Consider the following 24,217-nt stretch of genomic DNA (forward strand, 5'->3'; position numbering starts at 1 on the left):
GCCCCAGAAAGTGCTGGACCTTTGTACTGATTTGAAGCTATTATGTATCCCAGAGAAGCCATGTCCTTTGCTCCTCATTCAATATTGCTGTGAAGGACCTTTCTGATTGTTCCCATGGAGATATGACCCACCCAATTGTGGGTGGTAACTTTTAATTAGATGGTTTCCATGGAGACGTGTCTCTACCCATCCAAGATGGGGTTGCTTTCTGGAGCCCTTTAAGAAGGAACCATTTTGGAAAAAACTCAGAGCCTACACAGCCAGAGACCTTCGGAGATAAAGAAGGTGACTTGGAAAATGGTTGTTTCAAGGACACAAAGAGGTGATTTTCAAAGAACTTCATGGAACAAGAGGCTGGGAGAGAAAGCTAGCAGATGTCACCAAGTGCCCTCCCAGCTGAGAGAGAAACCCCGAACTTCATTGGCCTTTCTTGATTGAAGGTAACCTCTTGTTGGTGCCTTAATTTGGAAATTTTCATGGCTTTAGAACTGTAAACCTTAATAAATCCCCCTTATTAAAAGCCATTCCATTTCTGGTATATTGCATTCTCGTAGCTTGCAAACTAGAACTACCTTAGACCAGAGGAAGATGCTGACGTTGCCAGCTGCCAAACATCTGCAGACAGCACTCCCCTCAGCTTGGTCTCAAGCCCTTTCTTGAAGGGGGCCTGGGTGGTGCATCACTCTGTTTGACCATGTTAGTGAACCTTTCCATAGTTAATCTAGAGGGTTTTTAAAAAATTTCTCACAAATAGCAGAAGTTATTGCCTTTTCCGTAAAGAACAGTCTATATTTAGTATTGAGTTAGAAATTACTGTCACAATTTATATTCAATAGATTATTAGATAGCCAATATATTTCTGGTCAAGCTGGAATTAACTGTCCATTCATTTACTCTACCCACAAACATTTATTAGATATCGTTGCATGGTTCAGTAGTAGAATGCTTGCCTTCCATGCAGGAGATCTGGGTTTGATTTCCGGACCATACACCCCAAAATTAAATAAAATTAAAAAATGAAATATATTAAATATCTGTTGCATGCTGGATTCTGGAAATTTAACGAATAAAGATGCTTTCCCCACAGATTCCAGTGGGTAGGCAGATAAAATAGACAAGTAAAACAAAGTGATAAGAGTTAAACAAGATAGGTGTAAACAAAGATGCCATGGATTTAAAGGAATTTGAAGACTAAAGAACTTAGCTCTGTCTGCAGACATCTTCCTGGAAGAAGAAATGTGGGCACTGACTCTTGGAGGACAAGAAACATTTGCAGTGTGTGACTCACACTCAACAAATTGCACGTGTGAAGACTCAGAAGCATGAAAGAACACCACACATTCTGGGAACCACAAGTAAACTGATGTGACCAAATCACAAATCACGTTTAAGGAAGTGTGGGAATGTGAGGCAGGAAATAAATGTATCTACTTTTCCCTTATTTATTTATTAATGTAAATAAGAAGATCTATTCTGACCTGACATTGTCACATGGGGAAACATTATTACCAGATGCCATTTCTGGGAGTGCTACAGCCAAATCTGTCTGTTCTTGGGAACTGGAATTCTGAACTCCAAGAGGAGAACACACCCCCTCGCCCTGTCATAAAGAGTCCTTGGTAACCACCGGTTCAGGTCACATGTAGAGAGCAGAAACTGCAGAGTCTATGGTTCTTCGTTTTGCAGTTGAACTGGTCTGAGGAAGCTGAGGGAAAAAATCCAGTGGCACAGTAAAAACTTTAACCATGTCATCTGTATCTCACCGAGATCCAATATCGACTACTGTGGGAAAGCGAATGATTTTTACAGGTAAATAAGAAATTTTAACGTGTTTTCACAGGCCATCTAAGCTTTCTTTATATCTCGCCCATATGATACTCACATAATGGATATGAGAACGAAATAATCATGTATGTTTATTTTACATGCTATTGCTATCTTACCAAGCACACCCAGTCCGGGCATCGATACGTTGCCATAAACAGATCTGCAACATGGCAGTTCTCACTACATCAGGGCAAACCTTCACAAAGAAACATTTTACATAATGAAGTTTATGGTTAATGTGAGAGGAATGATTTTGATGTCATTAAAAGTACACTTTTTAATGAATTTTTCGTTACTACTGATTTAAACTTGTATTTTAATAACCTTAACATATTCAGTTTATAAGTTGAGCATGATGTGCGTTAAACCTACTAAAATTGTTGGCATGCATTTTTTCCTTCAGCCTGCTTTATGTGATTTAGCTGGGTGTATGTGTGTGTGTGATTACAATAAATTATACCTAAATAGGATATGGCAGATAAATTTACAAGTACAGTAAATTTAATCTTATTTCCTCTGTATTTTAAAATCATGTGCATATTTAACAATGTTACAGAAAAATAATCAAATGCATATTTGTGTTGCTCATCATCCATCCACTTCCCCTCTTGAGAGTCTTGGCTTTGGGGAACCATCTCTGCCCCACTCTCAGTCTACTTGCTTAAGAGAAGGTTTACTGAGTCCTTCGGTCACTTAGCGACAGTTGGAGCATGTGACAAGCCAATCAATGCTTTCCATCTCCCACAACATAACGATTGGTTCAGGATGGACACGTGACACATATCAGGCCAACCAGGGTCAACGGGACTCAAATAGGAGACCTAAGCTTGAGTTCTGGGGAAAGAAGTTCTCCTGCTGCTGGGCTGTAAAGGTTTGAGTCTGAAGTTGCTGAGACTCTGTGTGAAAGTTGAGAACATGTATAGTTTATATATGAGCCAGAGAGGAAGCCCTCAAGAAGTGCATCTTGGTGTTTTTTATTGAATCCTGAAATAAATTACACATACTTGCCCTACCTCTTAGACCTTCTCTTATAATAGACTTTAATTTTAAGATCAGTTTAATATTTACAAAAAAAATTGCAGCGATAGTACAGAGAGTTTTCGTATTTCTGCACACAGTTTCTCCTATTATTAACATCTGATATTATTATGGTGATTTGTTACATTGATGAACCAATATTGATGTTTTATTCATATTTTATTTTATTAACCTAGTTTTCCGTTCATGTTCTTTTTTCTGTCACAGGATCCCATTCAGTAAACCAGATTATATTTAGTTGTCAAGTTTCTTAGTCTCTGCTGTGATATTTTCTCAGACTTTTTCCTGTTTTTAATGCCTTTGGGAGTTTTGAGCAGTACCTGTCAGTTATGTTGTAGGATACTCTTTAATCTGGATTTGTCTGATATTTCTCTCCTTATGAGACTGGGGTTATGAGTTTTGAGGTGAAAAAAAAACAGAGGGAGAGTGACATATTTGTCATATCATATCAAGGGCACATACTGTCAACATAATTAACTGTTGATGTGGACTTTGATAACCTGACTGAAGTAGTGTTTGTCAAGTTTCTGTCTTCCAAAGTGGCGGTACCTTTTGTATTCCTACTAGGAATGAATGAGAGTTTCTGTCACACTGCATCCTTGTCAACATTTGGTCTTGTCAGTTTTTGGATTTTAGCCATTCTAATACATGTGCATCACATTGTTGTTTTCATTAGAAATTCCCTAGTGACCAATGATATTAAACATATTTTTCATATACTTATTTTTTTGTCTGAATATCTTCTTTGGTGAGGTGTCTGTTCAGATCTTTTGCCTCTTTTTAAATGTGGATGTTTATTTTCTTAGTGTTGAGTTTTAAAAGTTCTTTGCATTTATGGGCGTACAAGTCCTTTAACAGATGAGTGTTTTGCCAATATTTTCTCCCAGTCTGTAGCTTGTCTTCTCATTCTCTTAACAGTGTCTTTCACAGAGTAGAAGTTTTAGTTTTAATAAAGTCCAACTAATCAATTTTTTTCTCTCATGGACTCTGATTTTGGTGTTTTATCTAAAAACTCATTAGCAAATCCAAGGTGATATAGATTTCCTCCTGTGCATTTTTCTCTGTTTAATGGTTTTTTGATTTCTCAGACTTTTCATTTCCATCAGCAAATAGAGTTCTTCTTTGCCTTAAGCCAGTTTGGATTGGGTTTTCTGGGGCTTGCAACTGTGAAAGAGTCTTAATACTAAAAACTTCTAATTATTGTCCTTTTATACTTGTTTTATGTATTTAAACAGTTCAAATTCTACCCATATTTGAATGATTTATAATCTTTCATGATATTGACATATAACAATTAGCTCCACCATTCTCTTGTATTTTGTATTCAATTTATTTACAATTTTTGATTATAAATAAATCTACATGAGTATCTATGCATCAATTATTTTTCCCTTTCTGTTATTTTCTTGCGGTATACTTCCAAAGAGTGGAATTAGTAGGTGAAAGATAAAAACAAAGAACTCTTAACACTGCTATGAGCTTTGGAGTACTATGTATAATCCTATGAAAAATGTGCATGTATTTACAGATTGCCAATATTGAAAAATTCACTTTTATTTCAATAATTGAATAACTGAAATTTAACAATTTACTTATTTTAATAGTTGAAGAAGTCTGTGCCAATCCTTTTTGAATGTAACTTTAAAATTTTTAATTATATTTTCAAACATATATCAATGAACTCCCATTTTCCTGTCCCCCCAAATTGCAATTTTGCCCTTTTCAGTTCATACATCTTTTTTCTTTTTCTTTTGCCAAAATATTTTTTTTTCTGCCAAGTACAAAATTTTATCTAGCAAGAAAGGTGATAAAGGTTGTTTGCATACAAAAGATATGTAATGCAAAAACAAGTTCCAGGAAGTAAATACATCTAAGGCTAAGGTATTGATTTCTCTTAAGCAAGTCTCGTCCACACCTCATTGTGCCTTATCTGCATATCTCAGCTTCTATTGAAGTTTCAGATCCTGAAAACTCAAGTCTGCATTTCCTCTTAGACTTGTGTCTTTTGCCAAAATATTTAAAAACATATTCCATATATGTTTTTCATTCTGACATATTTCATCGTGCTTCTCTAAAAAATATGGACATATTTTTATGTAATTCCACTGCCATTGTCAGCCTATTATTATCCTTTCATGTTATCTAATAACTACTCTGTAATGAAACGTCCTCAATTGTCTCAAAAATGTATTTTTACAGTTGATTGTGAGATTAAGGGCCCAAACAAGACCCACACATTGCAGTTGGTTGTGATATCTATTTTAGGTTTTAATCTGGAGGATCCTTCCCTCCTTTTTTTTTTTTCGCTGCCATGTATGTGTTGCAGAAACTGGGTTAATTTTCCACTAGGAATGTCTAACGCTCCAGATTTGTCTTCGCTTTCTTGTTCAGTCATTTCACTTGTTCCTCTAGTCTCTATATTTTCTGTAAATTGAATTTGACATCAGGGGTTTGATCATAGTCAGCCCTTTAGGAAAACTCATCTTAGAGCTTTCTGTGGTCAACGCACTTTATACTAATTTTTAAGCAGTACAAGCTTAAACATTTCAATTCATTGAGACCTTCATTTGGTACCTTTGTCTCCTGTTGGGAGACTCAGACCCCTTTCCTTCATATTTGAAACTTTTTAATGTAAAGCCCTCAGTTCTGAGGATGATTTCAGAACACTTTAAAGAATTTCATTGGATTTTTAAAAATGAATATCTACTTTAAAAATCAATTTTTTCTTTGTCTTGATATAGCACTACTCTTATCCTTGCATTGACAATTATAGTTGTTTAAGCTTTCTTTAATGGTGAAACTCCATTATACTATGTGATGATTCACAGTGTGTATTTACTTAGCATGCTTTGTTTAACTAATTTGACCACTCATCAAGTCTTATTTATTTATCAAACTTTAATTCCTTTCAAAATATAATTTTGATACTAAATTTTTTAATTTTTTTAAATACCAAAAACACCAAACAAATGCAAACATTCTTAACTTTTGATCATTCCATTCTACATATATAATCAGTAATTCACAATATCATCACATCGTTGCAAATTCATCATCATGATCATTTCTTAGAACATTTGCATCAATTCAAAAAAAGAAATAAAAATACAACAGAAAAGAATTCATACGTACCATACCCCTTACCCCTCCCTTTCATTGATCACTAGCATTTCATTCTAAATTTATTTTAACATTTGTTCCCCCTATTTATTTTTATTCCATATGTTTTACTCGTCTGTTGATAAGGTAGATAAAAAGAGCATCAGACACAAGGTTTTCACAATCACACAGTCACATTGCGAAAGCTATATCATTACACAATCATCTTCAAGAAACACGGCTACTGGAACACATTTTCAGGCAGTTCCCTCCAACCTCTCCATTACGTCTTGACTAACAAGGTGATATCTATTTAATGTGTAATAGACTCCAAGATAACCTCTTGACTCTGTTTGGAATCTCTCAGCCATTGACACTTTATTTTGTCTCATTTCACTCTTCCCCCTTTTGGTAGAGAAGGTTTTCTCAATCCCTTGATGCTGAGTCTCAGCTCATTCTAGGGTTTTCTCAATCCCTTGATCCTGAGTCTCAGCTCATTCTAAGATTTCTGTCCCACATTGCCAGGAAGGTCCACACCCGTGAGAGTCATGTCCCATGTAGACAGGGGGAGGGTGGTGAGTTTGCTTGTTGTGTTGGCTGGAGAGAGAGGCCACATCTGAGCAACAAAAGAGGTTCTCTTGGGGGTGACTCTTAGGCCTAATTTTAAGTAGGCTTGACCTATCCTTTGTGGCGTTAAGCTTCATATGAACAAACCCCAAGATTGGGGGCTCAGCCTATAGCTTTGGTTGCCCACATTGCTTGTGAGGATATCAAGAATTCAACTTGGGGAAGTTGAATTTTCCCTGTTTTTCACCATTCCCTGAAGGAGACATTGCAAGTACTTTTTTATTCACTATTCAAATCACTCTGGGATTTATCGGGGCATCACTCTGGACAAACTAACAAAATCTCATGCCCTACTCAGGGTTCCATGTACTTATGGTGTTCAGTTAAACTAGCTACATAAGTTATATTAGGAAATGCACTAGTCAAAATATAAATTTTTGTACCAAATAAACCTTTTTTGCTTTAGTCTCACACGTAAGTTAAAATTTCAAAATATTAATCACCATCTATTTTCAGCACCCTGCAGTAATGACATTCCTTTGTTCTTCCTCATGCAATGACATTTTTAAAATTTGTATGTTTAGTCACTATCATTATACACTCTAGGCATTCCTAGATTATACCATCTCAGTTTTTATCATCTATCTTTCCTTCTGATTTAATTTTGAGACTAAATTTTTACCCCATAGATTTGAAATATAATTTAACAAATATAAATCAAATCCTTACTGTATTCTAAAAACTCAGCTACAAGTGTTGGAGAATAGAAAAATGAACATAAATAATATGTTGTCTTGTATAGTTTAAAGATCTGTTACTATATAATGTGGCATCCAGGAGAAACATAAATTTGATGCCAAATGCCTGGAGAAATAACGTGTAAAGGTGTGAAACAGGAAGAAGTTACCCAACAATGCTCTACAAAATTCAGCCATATGGTTTTGAAAGTTTGTTTCTTCGTCTTAAATTTTTATTGTGGTAACATATGTATAAAGCATAATTTCCCATTTTAACCATTTTAATGTATGCAATGCATTGATATTAATTACATCACAATATAATGATACCATCGCCCTGCTCCATTACAAAAACTTTTTCATCACCCCAACAATAACAACCCATTCTCCCCTATTCCTCACTCCCCATCCCTGCTAACCTGGAAACTACTTTCTGTCTCTATGTATTTGCTTGTTCCAGTTATTCCACATAAGTGAAATCAAACATATTTGTTTTGGGCGGGCCACAGTGGCTCAGCAGGCAAGAATGCCTGCCATGCCAGAGGACCCAGGTTCGATTCCCAGTGCCTGCCCATGTAAAAAAAAAAAAACATATTTGTTTTGCGTGCGTCTGAATTAGTACACTCAGCATCTTTAAGGGTCATTCACATTGCAGCATGTATCAGAGCTTCATTCCGTTTTAGGGCATATAGATGTATATATGTACCATATTTTATCCATTTATGTGTTGATGGACACTCAGGTTGCTTCCGTCTGTTGACGACTGTGAATAATGCTGCTATGAACACTGGTGGGCAAATATCTGCTCAAGTCTGATTTCAATTCTTTGGGGTATATGCCTAAAAGTAGAATTGCTGCATTATAAGGAAATTCTGTTCAACTTTCTGAGGAGCTGCCAAATTGTTTTTCACAGTGGCTGCACCATTTTATATTCCCACCATTAACATATGAGAGTACTAACCTCTCTGAATCCTCACCCACGCTTGTTATCTATGTGTACTTTTCAAACATTTGTACTCTGACTTTTTCTTCCACATAAATTTACTGTAAATTTGTTAAGCTTTATAATGTATTGAAGAGAATTTATAGATAACAGTATTTTTGCATTTCAAAGATTTTATGAAGGAAAACAATATTATAAACAAAATTATAATATTTTGTAAATATTATTTTATAATATTAATATAATATTAAATAGTATTTTGTAAATTTTAAAAATTTACAAAGAGATTTTTAAAAATATTGGGGGACTAATTTTTTAGAATGTGATTATGTATTTTTAAAACAATTGTCTATATATAAATGATATAATTTGTTTTTCCAGTTCCAGGTCCTATGCTGTTTAGTAACAAAATTACTTTTATTTAGAAATATATTCTTTAATTCAGGTTTCTTCATGAATTCCCACTTGCTTCAAATTAAAGAGATTGATGGAATAATAACTACGGAATGATAAAAAAAAAAAAGAAAACACTATAGGAGAGAATCTAGTTTAACCCATCATTTTTCAGACGGGAATACTGAGGTTCAGAGAAGCTAAGTGACTTGTTTAGTGTCACACAGCCCTGATCAGAAGGATGGCTGTCTCTGCCTGCCTCCTGTTTATATGAGGATGTTTATATGCACTGTACTCAGATTACTGACTAAATAAAAATATTAACGTATTTAGAGAGCCACCATACATCTACTAGAAATCTGCTCATTTTAGCAGAAGCACTACAGAATTCCACCTTATGAAAGAGTGCTCGCGACATGGCATTTCTGTTAGAAATATATTAGAATTGGAAATATTCTTGGGAAAAAGCTAGAAACCAATATGATGTATGACACTGTAAGTGGTAGGAGAAGTACATAAATGTGTATGTGATTTTGAAAAGTATTGCTCCATTAGCCTAGGTTTCAGACCCATTTATTCATCTTGTTTTTTGCCCTGTGAAACTGTCACACTAATAGTTATGTCTCAAATTCCATTATTTTAAAAATAGAAAATGACTTCACACTAAACTGCCAGTGGTTTCCTGTCTGAACAGAATTAAATAGTCCTGCTGCAAATTCAACTTGTGTGTGTGTGTGTGTTTATGGGCCAGGAATTGAATCCACTTGTATCACTATAATACATAAAGTAAATATTTTAGATTTTTAAAAATACATGGCAAAAGCTTACACAAACTGACATATTTGGTTGGCTAACTTGCATTTTATTCATAATCATAGCACCAGTTTGCTGTGAACAAAATTTGTTCTGTTATTTGAAAACCTATTGTGTCATGATATATATGCATATTGTATATCACACACACACACACACAATGCTTCCTGGTCTATTAAAATAAAAGACAATGAAGTACAGTAGGAAATGATTTTTTGATAGAATACATGTGCCATTTATTACAAATAAGAAAATTGTGAAGCATTTAGTTAACCTAACCAGATCCAGTTACAGTGCACGATTTATTTATTTACTGAGGACATACTAAATGTCATAATAAATGTCCTACCATAATATTAAAAGCAGGTCCTATGTGCTCACTGTTCATAGCCCTCCACCAAACACTGTTCTTTTTACAAGACATTATTATTTTGCAAAAACATAAGCGTCATATGAAGGGCTTATCTGTAGGGTGACAGCAATTCCGTAACTATCTTATCTTGACTTGCTTATCCAAATTATCACTGATGGAATTAGTAGGAGGAGTTCCCAACCACTGCCATCTCTTTTGAAAAGCATCTGAACTCAGCTGTTAGAAAAGGACTTCTAAGGATAAGCTTTGACTTTCATTTGAGTTTTATTTTTCATACCATGTAGATCATATTAATGTCACCTCTTTGAATTGGGGGAGAGATGCTCATGATTAAGCCAAAAAAAAAGGGTTTTATTATTTAAATAAGGTTTGCAAAAATTAATTATTTTGTCAAAAATGAGTCGATTCTCACTGTGTGCTAGACACCATTCTCTACCTACTGGGAAATAAAGAAGAGCAGAAGAGTCCAACTTTTGGGATCAAAGGCTGTAGAATTAGATGTCAATAGTGGCTTTTCTCCTTACCCCTTCTAAGACTCAGTTTTCTTATCTGTGGTGTAGGTGCATGAATTTAATAACATGCTCTTCCCTGTGCTTTTAATTTTTTTTCTTAAGAAGCTATGGGGGGGAGAGAGGTGTTGCACAGGAGGCACAAAAATCATCCTGTCTTTTTTTTTCATAGTAAACCAAACAACTACTCGTATTTCCCAAAGTCAGAAACCACAAGCAAGTTTTTAAAGGGTGCAGGAGAGAAATAATCTAAGGTCATCTAAACCAGTGGTCCTTCAGCTTCGATGGGCATACAGCTCATCTGGGAAGTCTTGTTAAAATGCAGATTCTGACTCCTAGGTCTAGGGTGAATCTGAGATTATGCATTTCTAAGAAGGTAGCAAGCAATGCACGTGCTGTTGAACAGGGACCAGACTTTGAGCAAGAGTCTAAACTATTCTGGCTTCACCGCTCTACTGTTGTGACCATGGGCAGGTTACTTAACCTCTCTCTGCCTCAGCTACATCATCTGCAAAATGGCAATTATGATACCTATTCCATAGGGTGTTTTTACTGAGTTAATGCACGTATATGGCACTTAAAACAGGCCTGATATGTGGTAAGCACCATATACCCTTTAATTATTGTCATCTGACGTAGATCATTGGCGATATATGTAAACTGCTGTTTACTGGTCTAGAAGATGAAGTTATCTAACTGATGCTCATTAACTGAGTTCACACTATATATATAGATATATATATATATTTTTTTCTTTTGCATGGGCAAGCACCAGAAATTGAACCCAGGTCTCCAGCATGGCAGGCAAGAACTCTGTCACTGAGCCACCACTGTCACACTGCCCCAAACATATTTCTTTTTCAAACTGCTAAATATTAGCATTTTAGATTTTCCTATAAGCCTAATCTATGTAACACTAAAGAAAACAAGTTGCAAATTAATAATATTTCTTGGTGGAAGAGCAGATTTGTACTTCTCCCTGCAAACCTCACTGATTGGCATAATCATGGCTGATGAAAAGTAGACATTATTTTATCGTCAGGAAGAATAGAAAGCTCTCATTAGGATACTGTGGGTGGAAAAGTCTCGCTATGGGCATCACCTTTGTTCATCTTGAGTCCATCTCCCTTTCCCCTCTCTCCACACTCAGACCTGCAGGAGAAGAGAGAACACATGCTGAGCTCCAGCAAGGAAGCACTTTCCCCTTGACACCTGCTGTGTATGAGCCTAGTCAATTTCATTCACAGCAAGTGATAAAGGATAACGTGCCTCACTGTCTTACTCCCCTGACAACTCCAGTTGCCAGCAATTATCTTAGAAAAGGTAGAACCTTTCACGGTGCCCATTAAAAGGCCCCTTTGACCACAGATACCACCTTTGAGAAAAACGCACTCCAGGGAGAAGTCTGAGGAGGATGGGAGATGATCTATACTCTCAAGAATAATGGCCCTGAAAGAGGCATTAAAGGGCATTTTAGATTTTATTTTCTTTTATTATAAGGTCAAATCATTTATTTGGAGCAGCACTTAAATTTGTTTTATTGCAACACGTATAGAGCATAACATTTACACTGTAAACTGTTTTTTAAAATGTGGTTACATTTATAAATAACAAAATTAGCCATTTTAACCATTGCTGAGTGTACAATTCAGTGGCATCAATTATATTTACAAGGATATACAACCATTACTACTATTCATTACCAAAACGCTTGCATTTCCCCCCCCAAACAGATTCTTTGTCTCTATTAAGCAATAATTCCCTGTACCCCCTCTCTTCAGCCCCTGGTAACCTATAATCTGGTTTTTTTGCCTCTATGAATTTGCTTATTCAAGATAGTTCACATGAGTGGAGTGATGCAATATTTGTCCTTTTATTTCACTTAGCATAATGTTTTCAAGGTTCATCCATGTTGTAATATGCATCAGAACTTCATTCCTTTTTATGGTTGAATAATATTCCATTGCGTGTAAACACCACCTGTTGTTTACAGGTTACACCCATCTGTCCATAGACACGTGGGTTCTTTTTACCTTTTGGCTATTGTGAATAATGGTGCTCCGTACATTGGTGGGAAAGTATCTTTTTGCGTCTCTGCTTTCAGTTTTTTGGAGGTATACACCTAAAAGTTGAATTTACTGGGTCATACAGTAATCCTATGTTTAATTTTTTTAGGAATCACCAGACCATTTCCATTGTGGCTGCACCGTTTTATGTTCTCACCAGCAATGTATGAGGTTCCAATTCCTCCACTTCAACACTTGCTAGTTCCTGTGTGTGTGTGTGTGTGTGTGTGTGTGTGTGTGTGTGTGTGTGTGTGTGATTTGAATAACAGCCATCCTAGTGGGTCTGAAGTGTTATCTCATTGTGGTTTTGATTTGCATTCCCTTGATCACTAATGATATTGAGCATCTTTTCGTGTGCTTATTGGCATTAGTATATCTTCTTCGGAGAAACGACTCCTCAAAGTTGGGCAGCATTTTTTTTAAATAAAGGAAATAATTTCTAGAAACCGCAGTCATTTAAGGAGGAAGAAATGAGCAATCGGATTGCTCCAGCTCTCTATTAAGGGTGGAAGCAGACAGGCATCACAAGGAATCCAATCACTCCGTTTCCAAATCCATACTCACTCGGAAACCTGACTCACAGCTCTGACATGGCCCAGGAACAACTGCAGGAAACCTTCTGGTGGAGGGTACAGAGGAGATCTGCTTATTTCTAAATCACATTCTTGGCAGTTAGTGACCTGCCCTGAGAATGGAAGTGGATGGATCTGAGGGCAGAGCCAGGAACTATCAGTGGCTGGACAAGTGCAGCCCCTTCGAAGTTTACTAAACTATAATCAAAACTCACCAGAGTATAATTGTGGAACAGAGGTGGCTGCTGAGGAAACAAGACACAGTGTGTCATGAAATGTGACCAGAGCTGAGCCAAATCCATTTCTGGGTACTTCATCAAGTTCGTTTGTCCCCATTACCAAGGTAGCCCTGAAGGGGATGCTGAGCTAACCTGAATCCCAAATCCAGGGCACTGATTCTCAAAATGTAATGTGCCTATCTCCTCGCTACGTGGGACATGACATCCAGGGGTGAAAGTCTCCCTTTCGACGTAGGAGATGACTCCCAGGGATGAATCCAGACCTGGCACCATGGGTTCAACAATTCCATCCTGACCAAAAGGGGGAAAAGAAGGGTAATTAATAAACTATCAGTGGCAGAGAGAGCTCAAATAGAGTCGAGAGGCTACTCTGGAGGTTGCTCTTGCGCAAGCTTCAGGTAGACTTGGCTACCTATCATAACCTGCCAACCCCCAACCAGGACCATTCCAGCCAATCCTAAAGAACACCTAGGGCAATATATAAGATTCCTCAAGGGTTCCAGGCACTAGAGAAACTTTCCAGAGACCTACAAACCTCGGGGTGGGTCCCAAAACCTAGCCCAGACTCTCCAGAACATCAAATAATTCCATCTCCCTACCCCATATTAGTGACAGACCCTTCCAATAGCAAAAATATAGAATCATCTTAGCCCAAACACCCCTAAAGAGAGGGATGGAATGATCAAAGGTGATGGTGGAGTTATACAGAGAAGACAGGATTTAACAAATGAATATGAATACCTCTTTTAGTTTCCAGTATTTTAGAGCAGCTAGAAGTAAAAACCTAAAATTGTGGAATTGTAACCCATGTCAAACTCTGAAATATGTTCTATAACTAATGTGCTTTTTTTTTGCATATGTGTTATTTTTCACAAAAAGAGGAGGATAAAGTCTATTGTGATGATAAAAAAATATTTATTCCTTCTAGCCGTCTATATTCTGGAGCAGCTAGAAGGAAAAATCTGAGAGGATGGTATGGTAGCCCATGACAACTCTGGGATCTGTCCTGTATGCACTTGTTGAAGTGTGCTTTGAAAACTATTGCTTTTTTATTTCTTTGCTTTGTATATATGCTATACTATACAAAAAAAAAGTTAAAAAATAAAAAAATGTAATGTGCATAAGAATAACATACAGAGATGTTTAGTGATGTAGAATCTCAGACCCTATGGTCAAAATTCTGATTTCATTTTTCTGCGGCCCTGGCACCTGCACTCCGGAAATTATGATACATGTGGTCCATGTGCCACATTGCTGGAGACAGCAGACCCTGGAGCAGTGGAAGGGCACATATTTTGCTCTTTGAAGCAAATATATGCTCCAGTTCTCTTCTTCTTGAAGATCTAACTTGCCTTTAATCAGAAGGTCAGAAACATCAGCTCATAAGCAGTGATTTTTTTCATATACTTTATGGCAGGGTCACATTTCATTACTTTTCCATGTGAGTATCCCATTATTGCAGCACCATTTGTTGATTTTTTGTTTGTTTGTTTGCTTATTTGTTCGTTTTGGGAAGTGCACGGGCCAGGAATCAAACCCAGTCTCCCGCATGGCGGGTGAGAATTCTACCACCGAACTACCCTGGCACTCCCTAACAACCACTGATTTTTTAAAAAGTGAGTAGAAAGCCTACAATTCAGAGGGGGAAAAAAAAAGCGGGGATGGGAACGTTTGTATAATTTGAATCAGTGGGTGTGTTTTATTATCCTGTAAATGATTATATAAAAATGAAAGATGTTTTTGAGCCCAGTGAATTATGGCTGATGACAGGATAATTGGGAAATGAAAGCAGTCAAAACTTGTGAAAACAAAGCTTTCTCAAAGTTAAGGGAAGATTAGCGAATAAATGTGGATAGTGATGTAGAGAGATACATTCTTTGTTCAGAGCAAGGAAATAATACCTCCCACATCTCCTTCTTTTGGGGATTTCGAGACTCGTTGAAACTTCAATACAAGCCAAATAGCTATCACCACCCTCTCTTCACAAAATGGAAACATAGCAAAGTAGATTTGCTAGTAATCTGGGCTAAATGAAGAAACTTGAGAAGAAAGACCTCTGAGTCTACTGTCCTAGGAACTGACGTGGTAGAGTGCATTTGTTCATTTCCTTTTCTGAGGATTCTGTGGCCACATGGAGGGCAGGAGCCTGCGCTGAACCACACTTGCCTTCTCTAGCACCATCCCGGTGAGAATGTGCACACACACACACACACACACACACAGACCACAGGGTGAGATGCGAACACACCCTGAGAAATGTCACTCCTCGTGTCTTCAGGGTTACATCTATGAGTTCTGGATCTCAGGGAATTCCTCTCTCTCTCAATCTGAGGGTTTTAGACTCCCTTGAAATGGGCCCCAAACACAAATCTAGTACTTTATTGATCTTGGCATAAAATTACTCAGAAGATAAAGATTGAATTGAGAGTTTGCAATAAATCCCACCATACGTGTGATAACTTTACCTCTGCTTCCGAGGGAGGGGGGTGCTTCTATGTAGAAATAGAGTCGTACGTATGGATAGCTTGGTGTCAAGACTATCAAGTGGGAAGTTACCTCAGTCTATATATTTGGTCAAGAATGGAGATTCAGCATTGCTAAAGAAAGAATTCTCTGCTAATACTCAGCCTGGAGCACGCTGAGGCCTGAGCATCAGCCAAGAGAAGCAACATTCACGAATCGGTGCGGGGAAGTTGATTTGTGCCTCTGTGTGGGAGCTGGGTCCCATTATTTGAAATCACCATTGTTTTCACCAGTTGCATCTTCATAGGGATTGCTTTCCCAGTTGGTAGTCACATTTGTCTCCTGTACCTTTGTTTTAATGGTTTTGGAAGATTGGGATAATTTCACACAACATCTAGACTTGAAGTCAGATTGTCTCAAACAGTACCTACACATTTGGGTGGGATTTTGACCAGCCGAATGTGCAATGCTGTAACATACTCCGGGATTCTTCAGGCTACTGGCACTCACTTTTTTATACTCAACTAGACATCATCAGAAGGGACCACAACCATGTGGATTATCTCTACCCTCACCAAATGACCAATATTCCCTTATCCTCTGTCTTCATAGCTGCCTCTCCCATCCCCTCTCTGTCCTCTCTCCCTATCTTCTTTCTATTCTCCAGTTAGATTCATATGAAATTCAGAATAAAATTCAGATAAGCATAAAGTGGGATGTGGGATGTATTCATAATGTCAGGGCACCAGGCAAGAGTTCCCTCATTTATAGGCTACTGTTAACCTCCTCCTTTGAGGTTAGAGAAAGATGAAAAATTTCGGGCTCCTGTAGATTCCACACCGATTCTAAGGGAATCTTGCCCAGGTAAAGACAAGTGACATTCAGCAGCCCATTTACCCTTGTCTGACTTAGAACTGCTACTGCTCTTGACAAAAGACGGATTGTGTCACTACCTATAGAGCTCATTGCAAACCAAGCAGAAGACTCTGAATCCAACTCAAACTGTTTCCAGTTTGGCTTCAAAATTTGCAAGGGTGCTGAGACCAACATTCTGGGTCATCAAGCTTTCTCAGATACCAAAAAGAAAAAGAAAGAAGGAAAGAGAGAGAGAGAAGAAAAGAAAGACAGAAAGAGAGAAAAAGAAAAAAGAAAAATCAAATCTTTTACTTTTTGTGTTTAAGATTTTTTTTTTTTGCCTTTTCAATGTGGAACTGTCTATATATTTTTCCAGTTTCTGTCATTAATTAATTATATTGCCTGACACTAGACTCAAATAAAGCAAATTATGTACAGTAGGAAAAAAGAGGAACAATGTACCTGTTAGCTTGACTAAACTTGCCCAAGTGTAAATGTGGTGAGTTTGTACTGTGTTAACTTAGCTAAGCTGGAACTACATTTCCCAGAATTCCTTTTTTTTTTGTTTTTTGCCTACATCTGGGTTAGTCTGGGCTACAAAACTATTTAGTGTGTGAGGTTTGGAAGGTAGAAGTGAAGCAGATGTCACATCATTTTTGTGCTCAGACGGTTGGTGCGTCTTCAGGCTATCACCGATCTGCTGGGTCACCTTGGTGTGGGGGCAGCCACCAAGCCCCAGGTGTCCTTTCAGCTGCACTGGCTCCTGGGCAGGGTGTGATGAAGGCATCAGCTTCCCTTGAAAATGACCAGCAGCATCCAAGTTGGAGCCTTGTAGGCTGTGAGAGGCTTCTTGGTTCCAGCTAATCCTTTTGGATTCTGGGCTGTCCTGCAATTTTAAAGACTAATTTGAGCACCTCAGGAGCATCCCAAGCCACATATGAAAGAGACAGCAGCCTGGATTTGCATGATTCACTCTTATTTGAACTCCACACCTTGCTCTGTCTTGTCCTTGCTGAATACCCTGTTGCTCCAAGACTCCCTCTTTGCCATTTTCAATCCCCACCAGCTTCACTCATTGGTTATGACCTGTTACTTGTTTCCCAGCATCTGAATCACACTGCTGAACTGGTACTGAACTGACCATCTATGATGGGTATCACAGGCTGAGTCTCGGGATTGCTTCTTGTGAATTGCCTGTTTGGGCAGCTCCAGCTTGGGAACCAGGATTTGGGGACTCACCTTCATTGTGACTCTAGCTTCAGAGGATCAGGAGACAGGACACATAGTCTTAGCACCAAGGGCAGATTAGTGACTCTCAAAACAACAACAGCAGCAGCAACGAAAAAACCTGTGGGAAGATGGGGCAAGCTAATGAACTAATTGAAAAATCTTTGAGAAGTTTGCAGTATAAGGCATTAACTTCACCATACTATTCTTAGGTGCTGTTGGGGATTGACTCACATCTCCCACAAAAAGAAGGCAGGTTCAGGCCCCAGCACCTGGTCTTGCGGGTGTGAACCCATTTGTAATTAGGACCTTTGAATATGTTATTAGTTAAGGTGTGCCCAAACTGAAGGAGGGTGGTTCTCTTTTTTAAAAATATTTTTATAGAAAAATATCCACACACCTACAGTCCAACCAGATTATACAGTCAGTGGCTCACAATATTATCACATAGTTGTGTATTCTTCACCATGATCATTTTTAGAATATTTGCATCACTCCAGAAAAAGGAAAAAAAGAATAAAGAACTCATCATGCCCCTTACTCCTTCCTCTCATTGACCCACAATATTTCAACCTACCCAATTTTTACCCTTTATTTATTATTTATTTTTTAGACTTCTGTTTTTTACTCATCTGTCCAAACTCTGGGTAAAAGGAGCATCAGACACAAGGTTCTCATAATCACACAGTCACACTGTAAAAGCTGTATAGTTATACAGTCTTCAAGAATCAAGGCTACTGGGACACAGTTCGACAGCTTCAGGTACTCCAAAATGGCTGAAGTCCTCATTAGCAAAGGAAATTGGACACAGAGAGAAGTTTATGGGGAAAAACTAGAAGCTGGAAATCGATGGAACCCAGAAGAGAAGCAAGAAGATGCCACCATGTGCATGCGGTAGAAAAGCCAGGGAAACCTGAACATTACCCAGCCAGCCAGAAGCTACCTATCCTAGGAGGAAGCAAGCCTTCTAGCCTCTGAAACTATGAGCCAATAAATTCCCATTAAGCCTACTCATTGCCAGGTATCAGTTTTAGCAGCTGAGAAACTAAAACTGGTGCTGACTTATGTACACAACTGATTGTTCCTCTATCCAAAGAGTCATTCTGGAGATCTGTTCATCGCTGAATTAGGTCAACAATTACCTTAGCATAAAAGGACAATGTAGAAGGAACACATCCTTGTTCGATATTTTATTTCTCTGCCCAGAGTAGGTGTGTGTTGGTGGAAAGGAGGGTAATACTCCACAATATCTTCTTCTAACATTACTTTCTCTAGGATTTATATGATTTGCTCACTAAGAGAGCACTGCGGAGAGGGATATTCAGAAACAGATTTCAGATAAAGAGCTTCCATCTGCTTCCTCCAATCCTGACTATTCACCTAGGCCCTGCCTCCCGCCATCGTTCTCTACAGAGCTTTCCGGGTTGGTGGTTACTTCTGTTCACTCTCCTTTAGAAAAAAGACAGAGATTTACTTTCTAGGACAAATGGAAGGTAAAGGCATCACAGCTGGATTGTGGGAAGCAAGGGGAAGGAGTTAAGCAACTTCAGAGAGAATGCATTTAACTGCCCCCTCCCCTTCCCCAGTGGCCCAGCTGCTGCTCACCCAGTGTCTCCTTGCAGGGGGCAGGCTGCTATAAAAAAGCGAAATTGAGAGCACAGTAAAGCTCAGCACTTTAGCCTTTTTTGTTTTTAAGTGGCAGGCAAGTCTGAAGTAGCGAGGCTGCAACCACAAAGGGTTGCCAAGGAGAAGGCAGGAAAATCAAATAGAAAAGATGGCAGTCTAGAAAGCCTTCCTAATAGAAAAGGAAAAGGGAAAAAATAAGAATTAATCTCCTCCTTGTTTTTTGGGGTTTTTTTTTTTTTTGGTTGTTGTTAACTGAAAAATTGGAAACTGGAGAAAGACCCGTGATTTTTAAACTGTTGCATTTTCCCAATAATGACTAATAGAAGAAACCAATACCTGTTGGGGCAAAGGTGATGTTATTTTTAACATTTGTGAACAGTATAATGATAAGTGGAGTTCATCTAATTAGTTAATATTTATTACTCTACTTTCTTCATCTGCTGTAAGGAATAATCAACTTTGGAAGATGGTGGAAAACAATGAAGTTTTTATATGACCTATAGCATGTCATAAGGGTCTGAATAATGGAGAGAAACAGTTACTTTGGAGTCTGCTTTATATTCCATTTTTCTTACACAGACAGTAGAAAAACTTGAGATTCCCCATCTCCTATTTCATTTCTATTTGATTATATGCTTATATTTAAAAATTTACAAGTTCTAATGTTTCAAACTTGCCAGCTGGCTTCATCAATCTCTCCAAGTCCTGCTCAAAATCCACTCTTCCTTACTTCCTTACTAGTCTCTGATCTTTCCTTTCTTTGAATTTCCTTTGCATGAAAGCTAGCGTCCCAGCTTTACTCTAGTAGTTTTGTGCATAAGACCATTTTTTAGCTGGATTTATAAAGTACTGAGAACCGGGCGAAGCCTTATCCGTTATGCCTATTCCTCATCCATCAGCATAATACTGGACATGTAGTAAGTGCCTAATACAAGGTTTAAACAGATGTAATCATGAATCATTCTAATTGCACAAAATTCCAGATTTTTACACATTTAACATTTAATATGGATTATTCATATTTATATATAATTTCGATTCCAAAGGCTGAATTTCCTTGTTCCCACTCTCTCCTTTCTAGTAAAATAGGCTATTTCTCTTCCCTTGGTCTAACAAACCTTGAAATTTTGTATGACGTTTGCAGAGGTGTGAGATAGAGACCCAAAAGTAGCCACAGCACTTTTCTTGGCTTTTGCTTTACAAAACGGACTAAGTGACATTGAAATAATTTTTTTCAGTACTTAGCTGCACTTGAAAAATAATTCTTTTTCTAAATGGAAGATAATTAGCAGGACTTTAAAAACAATCATTCTTGCAGAAGTGTAGGAGTATTTCCAAATGTGTCATTTAGAGTTCTACACGTAATTGGTCCGCATTAGTCTTTAAGGGAACTCTTTCCATAATGTGCATATGCACACATACATCCATTTATTCTGCGAGTATTTATTCTGTGTCAGGACCCTGGTTTCCCTGCATTTATGTATTAGTTGAGGAAGAGAAAAGAACAGAAGGCAAAACAAATCTGGGACTTCCCAATTTTGCTAGTTTTAGGGTCAATTAACATCTGACAATCTTGTTAAATTATTTACAGTTTTGCAGAACTGGGAAGTCCCCAAACTTCCCATAATTTTCAGTAAGTATACTTTTATTTACCCTCACTGCAATGAAAACGCATGGGAAAAAATGTTTTAATCCATACTGAAAATTTAGAAGATTCTATTAAAAAATAGAGTAAATGTTGAAATACTCATCTGATACCTTTGGAAAGACAACATGGAAAAAAAGCAAAAGCAAAGAATTTAGACTAGTGGTCGGCAGTCTAAAGGCACACTGCGGCAGCATTATGTGCATGTGGAAATGTGCTTCAACACACTTCAGGTGGAATATATCCACTGAGAGTGAGTGACAATTTGAGACTGAAGTGTGAATAGTTTAATCTAAAAGTGCTTTCCTCATTTTCAGAAACATTTAAATATGAGCTTTTGGTTACTGTGAGGAACCTGTTGTCACTCAGTAATAATTATAGACAGGAACTGTCGCCTGCCTATTCAAATGTGCAGAGTTGGTTTGCTTTCCTCTAAGCAGTAATGCAATAATACCCAATAATACTGCTTATGAAGAGGAATTTAAAATAAGCAGGATCATTGGTGCCATTTTGTATCAATGTAACTTCACAAGCAATTTTTTCCTTTTAATTATTTCAACAAGTCTGTGAGGCTAGTGTAGTCAAGGTTGTTTATGTGAAAAAAAAAATGAAAAAGGCACCATCCGTCTCCTCCCCACATCTACTGAAAACACATTTCCTATTTTTCCTACCTAGGTAGACTAGAGACATCAGCGCAAATAGCATTTCAGAGACTCCCCCTACATTGAATTTTGGTATTTTTGTTCATGATTTGCTTTCTTTTTTTTATTGTGAAAAATAACATATATACAAAACAATAAATTTCAGAGCACACTGCAACAATTAGTTATAGAACAGATTCAGAATTTGGTATGGGTTACAGCTCCATAATTTTAGGTTTTCCCTTCTAGCTGCTCCAAGACACTGGAGACTAAAAGAAATATTGATATAATGGTTCAGCAGTCATATTCATTTGTTAAATCCCATCTTCTCTGTTATAACTCCACCTTCTCCTTTGATTTTTCTGCCAGTCTTTAGGGGTATTTGGGCTATGGCCATTCTAACTTCTTCGTGTTGGAAGGAGCAATCAATGATATGTAATGAGGGATGGAACTAGTTGATGTTCGAGAGACGCTGGCCTCTCTGGGTTTCAGGACTTATTTGGCCTAGGAACCCAGCGGGAGGTTGTAGCTTTCTGGAAACTAATCTTAATGGTTGAAACTTTTGTAGAATTTCATATACAGCCCTAGGTGTGCTTTGGGCTTAACAGGAATTGTTTTGATTGGGATTTGGCAAACCATGATAAGTAGGAATAACTAGCTTAAACTTGCATAAGAGTAGCCTCCAGAGTAGCCTTTGACTCTATTTGAACTCTCTCAGTCACTGATACCTTATTTTGCTACAATTCTCTCCCTTCTTTTGGTCAGGAAGGCATTGTCGATCCCACGGTGCAAGGGTCAGGCTCATCCTGGGAGTCATATTCCATGTTGTCAGGGAGACTTTCACCCCTGGATGTCGTGTCCCTTGTAGTGGGAGGTAAAATTGTACTTGCAGAGTTGGGCTTAGAGAAAGAGAGAGGCCACATCTGAGCAATGAAAGAGGTCCTCTGGAAGTAACCCTTAGGCATAACTATAGGTAGGTTTGGCTTCTCTGCTATATAAATAAGCTTCACAAGAGCAAGCCTCAAGATCAATTGACTTGGGAGTTCCTAATATTTGAGACAGTATGAGGGTATTCCTGAGCAGTAAAACTCAATAGTTCCATACTTTTCCCCCACCTCTCAAGGAACTTTGCCAATATCTGCTTAGCATACTCTGGGATGTATCCAGGCATTACATTAAGCTATTCAGAATTGCAAGCCCTCATTCCCATTCTGAGTTCCATGTGTTTGGGATGTTTAAATTATCTACCCAGACAGGCTGAATTAGAGTATGTGCTACAGAAAAATTATTTGCTTTTAACCCCACATTTCACATGAACATACTTTGAGTCAGGCTAACTGCTTGTAAATGGAGTTTAAGAATATGTTTCTTACATTGTGTCTGATGCTCCTTCTATCTACCTTGTCAGCAGACAAGTAGAACATATGGAATAAAAATAAATACTAGGGGGAACAAATGTTAAAATAAATTTAGTTTGAAATGCTAGTGATAAATGAAAGTGAGGGGTAAGGAGTATGGTATGTATAATCTTTTTTCGTTTTATTTCTTCTTCTGTTGTCTTTTTATTTCTTTTTCTGAATTGATGCAAATATTCTAAGAAATGATGGATATGTGACTATGTGATGATATTGTGAATTACTGATTATATATGTAGGACAGAATAATCATATGTTAATGTTTTTGTTCATTTGTTCATTTTTTAAATTAATAAATAAATAAATTTAAAAAAAAGAAAAAAGAATATGTTTCTTGCCATAGCCTGCAAACTCTAAGTGCTCTGTGCTAAATAACATAGCCTTAAAAAAATCTTTTTTTCTTACTTCTTATTTTTTAATTTAAAAATTTTTAAAACATACATTCACACACGAACATTCTTACCATATGATCATTCCATTCTTGGTATATAATCAATAACTCACAATATCATCACACAGTTGTGTATTATCACCATGATCATTTCTTAGAACATTTGCATCAATTCAGAAAAAGAAATAAAAAGAAAAAAGAAAAAACTCATGCACACCCTAAAGAAATCTCTTTCTTTGTAATTATTTCCAGTTTTTATAGGTTTAAGGAGCCATTAAGGGAATAATTTTCATAAATATAAAGATAATTAACTCAAAGAAGATTACAAAATAACTGAATTATATAGTAATGCTTCTCAGTATGGTATCACTACTCTCTAAATATTTCTATTGCATGATTAAATGTTTTCATTGTGCCATAATAATTTAAAACTACCCCCTTCTGCATATATCAGAGAACAGGGATCTATATTTCAATTATTCTAATACCTGTTTGGCATTCTCAATGTTTCCTAAGAATTATTTACAGTGATTATAGCACTTTACATTTTCAGCTGAAAGATGCATTAAAGTAAAATTGACAAGTGAAAGTCAATGTTTAACTGGTACCTCCCTTGGTCGTTTTATTCTAATTTCAAGAGCTGATGATTTAATGTTTGAACAAGAATTAGCCCTGTCTTGTTCTACAGTTTCCCCAGTGATTTGAATAGATAGATGGAAGGTATGCTGTCAGGCATTAAAGTAGGAGAGAGAGAGTAAAAATTAGATAATGGTATTGC

The 24,217-nt window shown here is 37.3% G+C and overlaps 1 protein-coding gene across 5 annotated transcripts in view; it reads left to right on the plus strand.

Annotated features, from left to right (window-relative positions):
- The window catches only part of SPMIP2 (sperm microtubule inner protein 2), a 130,678-nt gene that overhangs the window by 15,047 nt on the left and 91,414 nt on the right, over window positions 1-24,217 (plus strand). For 2 of the 5 annotated variants that reach the window (XM_077139668.1, XM_077139669.1), the window contains exon 1: window positions 1,604-1,809. The exons of 1 other annotated variant lie outside the window; for it this stretch is intronic. In XM_077139668.1, the coding sequence (XP_076995783.1) occupies window positions 1,746-1,809 (64 nt within the window). In that variant the 5' untranslated portion in view covers window positions 1,604-1,745. Of the gene's footprint in view, window positions 1-1,599; window positions 1,810-24,217 lie in introns of those variants that run through there. 2 more of the 5 variants (XM_077139666.1, XM_077139665.1) reach the window with 2 other exon arrangements.

This window comes from Tamandua tetradactyla, chromosome 22, assembly GCF_023851605.1.
Source record: "Tamandua tetradactyla isolate mTamTet1 chromosome 22, mTamTet1.pri, whole genome shotgun sequence".
In the NCBI taxonomy this organism is placed as follows: domain Eukaryota; kingdom Metazoa; phylum Chordata; class Mammalia; order Pilosa; family Myrmecophagidae; genus Tamandua; species Tamandua tetradactyla.